Below are 12,467 nucleotides of genomic sequence, written 5' to 3'. Positions count from 1 at the left end.
GGGCAACCGATCTTACGCGGGCCGCACCTCGAGCCCTGCTACTTACCTGTGGGAGGGTCTTTTGTACTGCATAGAGGAAGCGGAACCCAGCAGAGTTCACGTGACATCACATGACTCTGCTCCAGTCCTGCTTCTATCCTGGTGCAGTACCAGAGAACGCAGAGGGAGGCCACGGCCCCTGCTGAAGTCTGTGAGCGGCATCGAGGAGCTGCAGTGCAGGTAATGGGGTGGGGAGGTTGTTTGAATGAGTATGTGTGATTGAGGGAATGAATGAGTATATGAATGAGTGTGTGTGATAGCATGGATGTGTAAGTGCTGGAACCTAGGCATGATGGGACTGTGATTGTTGCAATCATACTCCTATCATGCCAAGTCAGCCAGTATGGGATCTGCACATCACTTAGAGCCACACTGTACCAGCATGTACTGGCTGACTTGGCATGATAGGAGTGTGATTGCTAACAGCAATCACAGTCCCATCATGCCTAGGTTCCAGCATTTACTGTTTGGATGTGTAAGTGCTGAAACCTAAGCATGATGGGACTGATTGCTGTTAGCAATCACACTCCTATCATGCCAAGTCAGCCAGTACATGCTGAAACCTAGCTAGCTGCCCCCCCTTGTGTATTGATGCTGCCGGCAATATGGGGTCTGCACATCACTTACAGCCACCCTGTACCTGCATGTACTGGCTGACTTGGCATGATAGGAGTGTGATTGCCAACATCACAATCCCATCATGCCTAGGTACCAGCATTTACTGGTTGCCTGGGTATGATAGGAGTGTGATTGCTGTTAGCAATCACACTCCTAACATGTCAAGTCATATTGCTAATTTTCTTGTCCAATTGTGGTGTGTTACCTACTTTTATTAAAAATGTGAGTTTTTATTATTATTTTTTTTAAAGGTGAGGGGTCATTTTCAGTTTTGGGTAAGTGAACCGTGAATGTTTTGGTCCAGAATTTTCATTTTGGTGCATCCCTAGAATAGAACCATTTCATTTTTAATTATCCTGAATTTGTAGTCACACAACTTTCTAGGCCCAGAAATCAGTGAGAGGAAAAGTAAGAGGTTTTGTGTCATTTACTTTATTTTAATCTGCATATTTTATTAGAGGCCATTGTAACGGAGCTGGCTAGTCCGACCGACTACCTCCGCTGTCTTGCGCTCCCTTAGCCTGGGACAACACACTTTCCCCGGTTCCCCAGTCACTCGCCGAGACTCAGTGTAGGGTAAAACCAAACGAAGAATGATTTATTTCTCACACACAGGACTGGATATATCCAGCAAAACACACATTAACATAAAACAAGATATTGGGACACAACCCGCCCCCTTAATCTGCCTCCCAGAGACAACAGGGGCAGTAACGGGATTAACAATACAATGGGGGGGAGACTGATTTATACAACATTACTAAAAGAATGGTGGTCACTCCCTGGTGGCAGATCCTGGCTGTCTGCCGGAGATAATCCCCTCAGCCAGTGATGAGATGATACTGCTGGGGGTAGCCACAGAAGCCTTTACAAACCCAGGGCCCATAGTCAATAGGGAGGAGGCTGGCAGTCAGGCCTCTCCAGTGGTCCCAGTGATGGAGGCTTCCGTCACAGTCATATTTTCTCACAAATGAAAAATGAGTGCGGCCCTCGCACGTATACAATTCTGGTGAAGTGGCCCACTACAGAAAAAACTTGGACACCCCTGGTCTAGACTATTTTGGTATGCTGTAGCATTAACATTACTTTTTACTAAAATTAAGGGGCACAAACCCTGACAACAGCCCATACTACTAGTCCCCCACCAAATTTTACAGTAGGCACGATGCATTCTGATAGCTAGCGTTCTCGCAGTCGCAAAAACCCAGATTTGCCCATCAGACTTCCAGGAAACCCATTTCAAGAAGCTCCCGGCACACAGTGCTTGTGCCGATGTTGCTTCCAAAGGCAGCTTGGAAGTCTGTAGCGAGTAACGATACAGAGAACAGGTGTGTTTGTCCGCATATTGCATATAAGCATGTATTTTCCTAAATGTGAACCACCATATACATTCTTTAGAAAGCATTAGTGCCGTTTAATTCCTTGCCAGGCTGCCTCTACTGAAATCAGTAAGCATACTTCGGTACGCTCCCGGCACAGACACACTGTTGGACTCACACCAATATTAATGGAATTTTGGTTCCGATAGGAGCATAACAGACTATCGCCTGTAAGTAGTTGAACACCAATATTTCGACAGATAGCATTAGGGAGGAGACACATACGACCAAAGTCTAATGGATTTTTACTGCGTGTAACTTGGAGCATGGACTCTTTACAATTAGAGTTAACAAATTGACTCCAATATGTACTTACATAGAAACGGGACAGATGTGGTCCCTAAAATTGTTTCTTCAATTAGCAAATTAAAGAAACGCACTAGGATCACATTAACACAATAGTGCATGCTATCTCTGGTAAAATCTGTGAATTAGTGCTTTTAACAGGAAAAAGGCTGTTGCAAAACACACAGACTACACAGTTAGCTACAAGAATGTTTAAATTGTAATCCTTGAAATACTACTATTAAAGAGCCCTCATTTAAGGTTTAGAAACCAAACACTTTTCAAACCTAAAAGGTTGGAAAGCTGTATTCGGACAAGATTCCATGTCAGACCAGAAGTCACCAAATCTGGTTTGGACCTAAGAGCCCCAACCCCATGTATTTTTTTTTTTTTTTAATTTTCATATTAAAAAAGGAGCTTTGCCACATGGGGGGCAACTGGCAAACATGTCCAGATAAGCCCTGTTACGTAGAGAGTAAAATAATTGTCACTGTTTCTCTTTAATGCTCCGTTTAAAAGTTTGAAATATTACAGTTGCCTAGAAACAGAGTTCTGTCAGTCATCCGAAGCCTGCCCCTATGCATTACATCACAGCATGTCTCAGTGGTGGCCATTGAGTGTGACTAAGTAAGGTGGTGTGTGATGAGATTAAGATTTGGCGATGTCAGAAATGGGCAGACTGAACCCTGAAGGCAGACATGATTCAGCAAAATTGTATGTTATTTTAAAAAAGAAATACACATTTAAGAGGCATTCCATATTAGTACATAATACAAAAATGTAGGAATGTTGGGAAAAAATATCTATGTGGAACAGCACCTTCAAATCTGACCCGTCGATATAACACTTCTGCCACCTATTATAGCCCCAGTGGACACATAAGCACGCATTCATAGACTTGCCAGAACTCTAAACTACAAGAAAATATGCGGAGTGAGTCACGTGAGTTAGGCAGCAGTCTCGAGCACGCCACTGAGGAATGATCTTCACAAAAGTGTATGCTGCAGTATGATCTCATACAGTTCTGCCAGTCAGTCTGTTCTTCACAAGTTGTGGAGAGGAGCTTGTTCAAATGGGGCCACATTTTTGTGGACTATATATCCCATGGTTCTCAGTCTGCCTAAAGGTTGAATGGGCATCATGGGACTTGTTCCCATGAATGTGCTACTCATTCCTGAACCACTGAGTATTCAAGATTGTACACAAGTAGTATGGATGAAGTTACTGTACATAGGTGTTATAATGGAAAACAGTATGATTCATGGCTACAGTAGTAATTTTAGCAGTCGTATAAGTGGAGGTAGTAGTACTAGTGACAGCATTATGTTTTGTGTGGTTCAAGTCTTGAAGGGAAAACATACCCCTATATGCCACTCTGACACTTAGGGGGTTAAAAAGCATATAATGGGGCAGAGTGGCATATAGGGAGGTATAAGGCATTTCACCTCCCTATATGCCACTCTGCCCCATAATATGCCTTTTAACCCCCTAAATGCCAGAGTGGGATATAGGGGTATAAGGCATTTCTGGAGGCAGAGTGCTCTATACAATGCCTTTTAACTCCCTTAATGCCACTCTGCCTCCTGGAATGCCTTATACCTCCCTATATGCCACTCTGCCCCATAATATGCATTTTAACCCCCTAAATGCCAGAATGGGATATAGGGGTATAAGGCATTTCTGGAGGCAGAGTGGCACATAGGGGATCAAAAGGCATACCATGGGGCACAGTGGCATATAGAGTGGTAAAAGGCATATCATGGGCCACAGTGCCATATTGGTGTGGCAAGCCTGGGGGCAGATGTGCGTAACTGGGGGACAGGTTGGAAAATACAAGGAAATAAAAAAAAAAAAATTCTCAATCATAGCTTTTATGAAAAAAAATAGTTTACATGAATTAACATTTTCTGGTAAAACTTTTTTCCTTTAGGGTCGTCTTATATTCAGGCTTTTTCTTTTTTTTCCTAAGTTAATATTCAGATTTGGGGGGGGGGGGTCGTCTTATAATCAGGGTCGTCTTATAATCGAGCAAATACGGTATTTATCGTGCTACAAATGGACAAGCTAAGTTTATTGGTTATATGTTTAATGCTAAATCTAGGTCTGTCTTGCTACGAAATGACTTCTTAGAATACATAACTTTCTACTTCTGCAGGTTCTAGTGAGGACACACAACGTGTCCAATGCCGATGTTAGTACTCCCAGAACGCGAGCCAGAAGAAGAGTGGGGAGGAGCAGAGGACTTCATCATAACACACAGGAGAAGATCGGTCCAGTACTCCACTTAGGAACAGAACCAGAACACACCATGAGGCACCTTATGGTTAGCTGACAAGCAGCCTGGGCAATACACTTGCTCCCTCCCAGCCACAAATATAATTCTGGATACAGGAAAGTCCAACATGTCCAGTATGCTGATCTAGAGTAGGCAGTCACAGGGCATGTGTTATCACCATATTTACATCAGTAGTTAAAGAGCATTGGTTTTTCACCAAGCGTTAGGGTGAAAACTATCTGCTCTGTTCAATAGCATATAAAATATGTATCTGTCTCCATGATTTTTTTTTATTAAATGTTTAATGATTTACCCCAGAGATTTTTTAACAAGGTAACTCTACCCCAGCCTGGCCCATAGCCCTCTCCTGTGACAAACTGGTAGCAACAACAACAGGATGTAGTTTGAAAATCCAGCAAGCACTAAAAATCTGAGCTCAGTGATGAATTAACAAGGCACATAAAGTGCAAAACGGTTCTTCCCTCCCCATTCTTGTTTTTCTTTAGCTGTCACATTTCTGAATATGGAGACCCTGGAATTGACGTGCCAAGCAAGGGAGATGTCAACTTCGGCAAAAAACAACTTATTGCCGAGGGTTTTTTTTTTGTTTGTTTTTAAACCCTCTGTGTGCCAGGCCAGAGGTTCAGGGAGTCTGCAGAGACTCTTCTGATTCCATGTCCTCCGATACTGAAAAGCTTAAAGTAACTGTGGGTTAACAGGTGGCCACATGATTCAGGGAGGTGCTTGTGCCTGTGGCACATGAGTGCCTCTATCTGGGTTCGGGCAAGGTTTTGTGAGAAGTAGTGGTGTCTACAGATATTCTCGTCAATGTTTTGAGAGCCAATGATTTGGGCCAGATGATTGAGTTAAATGAAGTGTTGCCTGCAAGCCAGATGGACTTAAGGATTAAAAGGGAGAAAAGGGGTTCTTTGGAATGGGATGGCCACGTGTGTCAAGAGCAGAATTAAATGTACTAGGGGAAGGGCTTGATTTAACCATTGGAGTGCTAGAGGATAGGGAACAGAGAGTGGGGGGGGTTTTCCTAGCCCCTAAGCCCTCTGAAACTGTAAAGTCTGGAGATAAGGGGGGAGGAAAATTCCCACCTTATTATGTTGTGTGTTCCCCAAGTAGGTAGTGGGTAGGGGAACATATTTCCACTATAGCTGTGGTAAAATGCCAGCCAACTGATGTGGCAACGGCTACAGAGGCTAAGAGTTGATTAGACGACAAATGCCTTGTCAGAGTATCAGAGCAATCGTCAACCTGCCTTGCTTGGGAATGGGCGATCCCAAGCAGGACAGGGGAAAGGTTGGTTGGAACCTTAAAACAAATAGTTCACTTGAGTAGAAGGTCACTGCCAAAAGAAGAGATTTGTTCAAGGGTTGTAAAGGAGTGCGTAGCTATGGCAGGGGATCTGCAAGTTACAGCCATACTGTGACATCAAATTAATAATTTATCACAACCCTACTCCATGGGCAGAATAGCAAGTTGCTCAGATGGAGTCTAGTGCAGCAGCAATATAATTTTACCGGGCAGCATAGAAAGTCGGCTTCCATGGGAATGCTCACAGGTTGTCTTGTCAGAGGTATACTAGGAGTGTAGATAGACAAAAGGGGCCAGCTTGTGTCACAATGTTAAAAGGGCGGTTTGATGGTACCTGTATGTTCATAACATGGGTGATGTGTTCACCCCAGATTCATTAACTTACAAGGAACCATAACAGCAAAATATGGCATATTAAAGTATCAAATAAAGTATGGGATGATAAAAAGTGTGCTTGATATCATATGCAAGTATGAAACCTGTATACCAGGGCTTGAGAAATTTGTTGTGAATCTAGGCGCCAGCTAAAAAAGTTAAGAGCCAGGATGGCTAGGAGTGATCTGATCATCATCAGCCCACTTACTAAACTCACAGCATTTGACCTGGAAGCACTCGACTTTCAGGTCAGTGCTTTTTTTTTTTTTTATTATTATTATTATTAAAGCGATCACAGGCTGACAAACACCTAGGCGCCAGGACAAAATCCTGAGTCGCCATGGCGACCTGGGATTTGTCAAGCCCTGCTATATATTTTATTCTAAGAGAGACAGAGAAAATATTTCCATACACAGTTTCGCTGAGGCTTTCACAGACTTTACATGGAGAAGTAGCAGCAGCAGCATGCCTAAAGGGCAGGATGCAATATTAATACATTTAAAACAAACACCTAAAAGCAATTTGTCGACCTCAACTGAGACAGTTCTGCATTTTGGTACAAGCTTCCGGAACAGCCATAAAGAACATTTTTAGTTTAAATACAGTGTTAGCTACTAAGTAAATCAGACACATCAAAGAATGGGATACACCAACTAAACATAACAAAGACATGCATAAATGAATTTATTTATAATAGAATGGCACTAAGGCACGCGTCTCATGTAAAGAGCAACAGTGGAAGTATAACATGTAAATAGATTACGACTGTATAAGGAATGTCAAAATAAAAGCCCTTGGAAAAAAAAAAAATTGCTTCCGGTTTGTGGTAATTTAATTTAAGATTGTCTACTGGACATCAAGATACAGAATATACAATAAACAACCTGGAATTTAACACCCATGGGAAAGAATACCTTAAAGTTAGTTGTCTTTACATATTATACTTTCACATAAGCAAGACATACATTACTGCTGTTAAAAGATTAGGTTTCAGGTTAGCTCAATGACATGACAGCACGCATTCTTGTTTAATACTAACCAATTCTGGTGCAGCATTAAAATATTTATACTCTACTGGTCGCTACAATGACATTTCTTTACTCATAACCCTTGATGTTTAAAAAACAAAAACATCTAAGACCTGCATGAATGCACAATTATTTCACTGCACATTTAAGAATAATGAGTAGGCCTTGGTTTTGTTTTTCCTGCAATTTTTTTGCTTTCAGCTAGCAAAGCAATCAACAAATTGAAATATTCCCATAATATAACATCTTAAAGTGTGCAAGCAGCTGGAGATCGCATACCTGATTCTGTTGGATGGGTGGCTGAGACTGTCCATCTGGAGCCTGGCCCTGGCTTTCATTCCCTCCAACGGGAGAGCCACGGGTCGTGGCTGTCATACTCGACACAGGGCAGATCTTTGCAATTTTGTCTGTTTATGTAGCTGTCGTAAGAGTAGAAATTATAGTCCCCTCAAGAAAGAAGATGAGCCTGCATATGCCTGTCTTACGAAGCTCCACCTCAAACACAGAACGTTTTGCAGAGACCATTGCATTACCTATGAAAACATGAAAAACAATTGTAAACAATTGGATACTCAACACAAGGCACAGACAGCGCCGTACATAATGGGACAAACAAGAACTGCAAGTGTATCAGAAATAGGTGGCGTGCCAAAGGCCACTGACCTAGCCAAGTAGTGATTATCTTTAATTCATAACACATCATATTCTATCACTGTACATGTATCAGAACAAAATGAAAAACAATCACGGTATACCAAAATAAAAAGAATCTCACAAGACACTATTTTCTAGACATTTGATTTTCTTTTCAAGCAGGTCTTCATTGCAAACGCGTATTAAAATAGAGATTGTTAAAGTTTTAGAAGGGCATTCACACCTGTTACTCGTTATATCAAGTTCAGAAAGTAAAAAAAAAAATTGTATACAAATAAAGTATTTAAAACTTTGTGTTTATGAAATAATGCGGTGTCAAACTACTCAGCTCAGGACAGCCTCATTTGCAATGCCTTAAAGTGGGGGTGGAAGAATTTGGCTTGGTTGCAAGAGCCAGTCAAACAAAAAAAAACGTAGGAGTGACACTAACACTACCACACGTAGCAACACATACTAACAGACACTTTTTCGTAGCCTTGGCTCCCTCGCAGGCCCCACACACTGGTTGTGTCTGAGCGCCGGTATTGGAAGTTAGAGTATGGGGACTGAGTGGGCATGGCCTGCAGACCGTTAGAAGGGTTTGGCAGCGCGTGCTTTCGAGGCCCTGCTGACAACGCGGGGGCCTCCATTACACCAGTGGTTTCAACGGTGCTAGGGTGGTGCCGGTTCCCCAAAACACAATAGGTGCCAGGATGGGTTTGAAGAACCTGCCTTAAAGCTCAAAACCCTCCCCGATATTCATCAAAAACAACCAAGTCTTTATTCTGGGAATCCGAGATACCCTTCAAAAAAGGAATGTCTTGTATTTGGTCCAAGCTCTAATCAGCTGTACACTTTGATAAAGGATCTTGGTTGTTCAGGAACGTTAATGATTTTTTTGGATCCGCATTACTTGAGTGGTGTCCTTTCTCCCCCCCCCCCTCGACTAGGATTAACCCTTCATCTACTCTCTTTGGTGCTGTAAGTACCTTACCCCATTTTTAATTAGCAACAAACAGTCCAAGAGACATCCACAGTATTTATATTGCGCTAAAACAGGCAATATCTGCTTTCATTCTAAAAAGGAAACAACTGTAAATGTTCTTAACGTTCGATGTTCTCAGAATCGTCCAGAGATCCTTAGCGGTATACACTGGATAGTTCCTGGAGACCCACATGGTAACGAGGTTGCAACATCCCCCCCCAAAAAAAAACAGGCACGTGTTCCGCTACAAGAGCTTCAAAGTGCTATGATCAAAACTAACGACCTACCTCCCTTATACGTGTCCTGTGGCAGTATTCTAATGTCGCAGTCATGATATGCCAATTGTCATGGTAGATACATTACATGTTACAGTTGTAAGCAGATAAGGCTTGTTTTAGGTGTTTATTAAATGTGATTTTTCACCGGCCAACTCAGCATCCTCGTCTGTCTGTTTATGGTGATATCCGTGGGGCCCCGGAGACACACCGAGTGCCAGACAACAGAGGGCTTATGCGAATTAACTATGAAAATATTGAGCATATGTACACCTTTTCCATTTTTCAGCTTTGTTCCTTCAATGTTATTTACATTCCATAAACAAAACCCCAGAAGTAGCAACAGATTACGTAAACAATGCAAAAACACGACAATTCCACCCCGGAAGGGTGTACTCACTTCTCTGGAGGTTCCCAAGAGAGATGAACATTTCAACTTGCCCATATCACTACGCGTTATTACAACCCAAGACCAACCCAAGCTAGCTTCTACTGCAAAAGGGGCTGAGCTGGACTTGCATAATTCATAGCTGAATCTGTAAGATGACTCAAGAAATCTCATCCACGTTAACTAAAAAACATGCAGTGCCAGTTCCACGCCTTCCTGCCACAAATCCCAGAAGACAAAGATCCTTACTTTTAAACCAAACTGAAATTATACTAAAGCACAAGCTATAGATGATAACTATAATGAATGGAGCTATGCAAAAAGTTCCACTGTTATGAGGAGGAATATTCTTACAAACCCCGAGAAGAGAAACAATCATGTCTGTATTTCTAGGGGTTTTTTTCTTGGAGAAGCAATGAACTCTCAGTCTGTGTAGCCAGCTAGTGTGAATTCAGCACACGACTAGAACCAATTGATACTTCGCAGAACAAAGGTATCCAACATGAACACACTTCCAATGAAAGATGATGCCTACAGCCATTGCTTGGCAAATGTTAGGTGGCGGCGGTCAACAGGTAGGTGACTGAACTGGTTGTCTGTGATAAGCAGGGTCAAATACCACAGACAGTAGAGCAATCCAGTACAACAGCTGTTCCCCCGCAAATTGAGAAAAAAAGGGCAGTGAAGTTGACTGTATATTGTTACATCAAAACAACTGCGATATGTAAATTCAAGATGCATCTTGGTATGTTGAATAAAAAGGCAAACTCAAACCCATCATATGCCAACATCCTCCTGCGCATGATATACTCACGTCCACCGCTGGACCAGTAAGCGCTGCTTGGTCAGCAGGGCAGCTACTGCAACTTGTGTGTCAGGGAAGTGCTTTTTTTTTTCCATTTTAGAAGAATACATCAAAAGTACCCACAGAGCACTTACTACACATTATTTTGTACCTTTAACATAACAAATGGAGAATCCATCAGGGTCAAGAGTCTTGTGTGACTATTTTTATGGTCTCCAAAATTTCCTTTACTTTAATGATATATAAGTGTGGCACTTTGGGTTTTTTGTTAAGGGATACAAATACTATTGAGTTAAGAATTAAAAGGGTTGAAGAGTTTCTTGTGAATCACCAAGGTTGTACAATGTTGCAATATAACCGGCAAACTTGTCAACTATATCAGTTGGGTTCATAAAGGTTGTAAGTTCAAACGCACGTCAAGTGCAAGTCGTAAAATAAACAGCCTCCTAACGTCCCTGTACATGACAACCAAAAGGGTGGTGAGGGAGAAGTTATCTGTAACTACCCGTTATAATGGGCTAACATTGGCAGGTCGCTACAGAAAGAAGGGCAGAGCTAGCCCTGTATACTTCAATGCGTAAGGATTTAATTACGACTTTTACAGAGCCAGCCCTAGACGCTCACACATAACGTGTATGTGGTTACCATTATTAGTGCAGATAGTGCCACCTGCGTACTTGACTAAGTTAAAACACCCGTCACAATTCTTAGTTTTAATACGTGTTACAATCAGGGACTAAGCTCAGTTTAAACATCAGAAAAACTATAAAAACAAATAGGAATGAAGCTTTACGCACAGATTTAAAGGAACTTACATTACACACTCAAGCATTTAAAGAAATATATATATATATATATACATATACACACACACACACACATATACTCAATGTATGCTGCCAGTGGGTTTTCGCCATTTCTATTAGGGTTAACAGCCTATTCTAAGTTTTATGGAACACTCTGGGCTCAGGTAAGTGAACATTAAAAGGGACATCATATGCACATGATAGCAGTGTGACCCCTTTACACTTTCACGTTTCATTCTTTTGGGAGAATATCGATGCCAATAAACTGTACCTTGAAGTCAACAGGTAGGTGACTGAACTGGTTGTCTGTGATAAGCAGGGTCAAATACCACAGACAGTAGAGCAAACCAGTACAACAGCTGTTCCCCCGCAAATTGAGAAAAAAAAGGGCAGTGAAGTTGACTGTATATTGTTACATCAAAACAACTGCGATATGTAAATTCAAGATGCATCTTGGTATGTTGAATAAAAAGGCAAACTCAAACCCATCATATGCCGAAAACATCCTCCTGCGCATGATATACTCACGTCCACCGCTGGACCAGTAAGCGCTCTTGAAACACACAAACTTGAATTGCTCATAGCCGTGGTGACGCCACATAGCTGATCTACACGGTTATCAAACATAAGCAGTTGTCTAGCTTGCGTTGGTTGGCATAACTGGGGGAGCAACGACGCATGAAGCAGTTTTACTCAAGGAGATAAGCAGAGGACAGGACAGACAGAAATACAACCCTGGGTTTGCCAAAACCCAGGTATTTTATTATACATTGTGAAGAAAAACTGGTTTCTACACAGACGCCATATATACCAGACAAGGAATTTATGTTTGATCTCCCACAATGACCATATGGCGATATAAAAAACATCTAAGTTTGAGATTAAAAATACAAAACTATTATGTACACATATATACATGCACACAAAAGTTCAAAAGTTTAACGTAATTGCAAAAGGGTTTTCTAACGATCAATAAGCCTTTTAAATTTGAATTAGCCAACACAACATGCCATTAGAACACAGGAGTGATGGTTGCTGATAAAGGGACTGTTTACCTATGAAGCCTTTTCCAGCAACAATAGGCAGTTACAACATTAACGACATCTACAGTATTTCTGATTCACTTCAATGGACTAAATTTGCTTTTCTTTCAAAAACAAGGACATTTTAAGTGTTCGAGTGTTTGAACTGTAGAGTACATAGACAGACAAAAACCCTGATTATAAATCCCAAACTATCACTGCGATGTTTCT

General features: G+C 41.6%; 1 protein-coding gene across 3 annotated transcripts in view; it reads right to left on the bottom strand.

Annotated features, from left to right (window-relative positions):
- The window catches only part of USP9X (ubiquitin specific peptidase 9 X-linked), a 60,761-nt gene that overhangs the window by 36,701 nt on the left and 11,593 nt on the right, over positions 1–12,467 (bottom strand). For all 3 annotated transcript variants that reach the window (XM_053457440.1, XM_053457442.1, XM_053457441.1), the window contains exon 2: positions 7,602–7,855. In XM_053457440.1, coding sequence (XP_053313415.1) covers positions 7,602–7,697 — 96 coding nt within the window. In that variant the 5' untranslated portion in view covers positions 7,698–7,855. The remainder of the gene's footprint in view (positions 1–7,601; positions 7,856–12,467) is intronic.

This window comes from Spea bombifrons, chromosome 2 (assembly GCF_027358695.1).
Source record: "Spea bombifrons isolate aSpeBom1 chromosome 2, aSpeBom1.2.pri, whole genome shotgun sequence".
Taxonomy (NCBI): domain Eukaryota; kingdom Metazoa; phylum Chordata; class Amphibia; order Anura; family Pelobatidae; genus Spea; species Spea bombifrons.
Note: the sequence above shows the minus strand (reverse complement) of the source record. Positions and strands in the feature narration are given on the sequence as shown.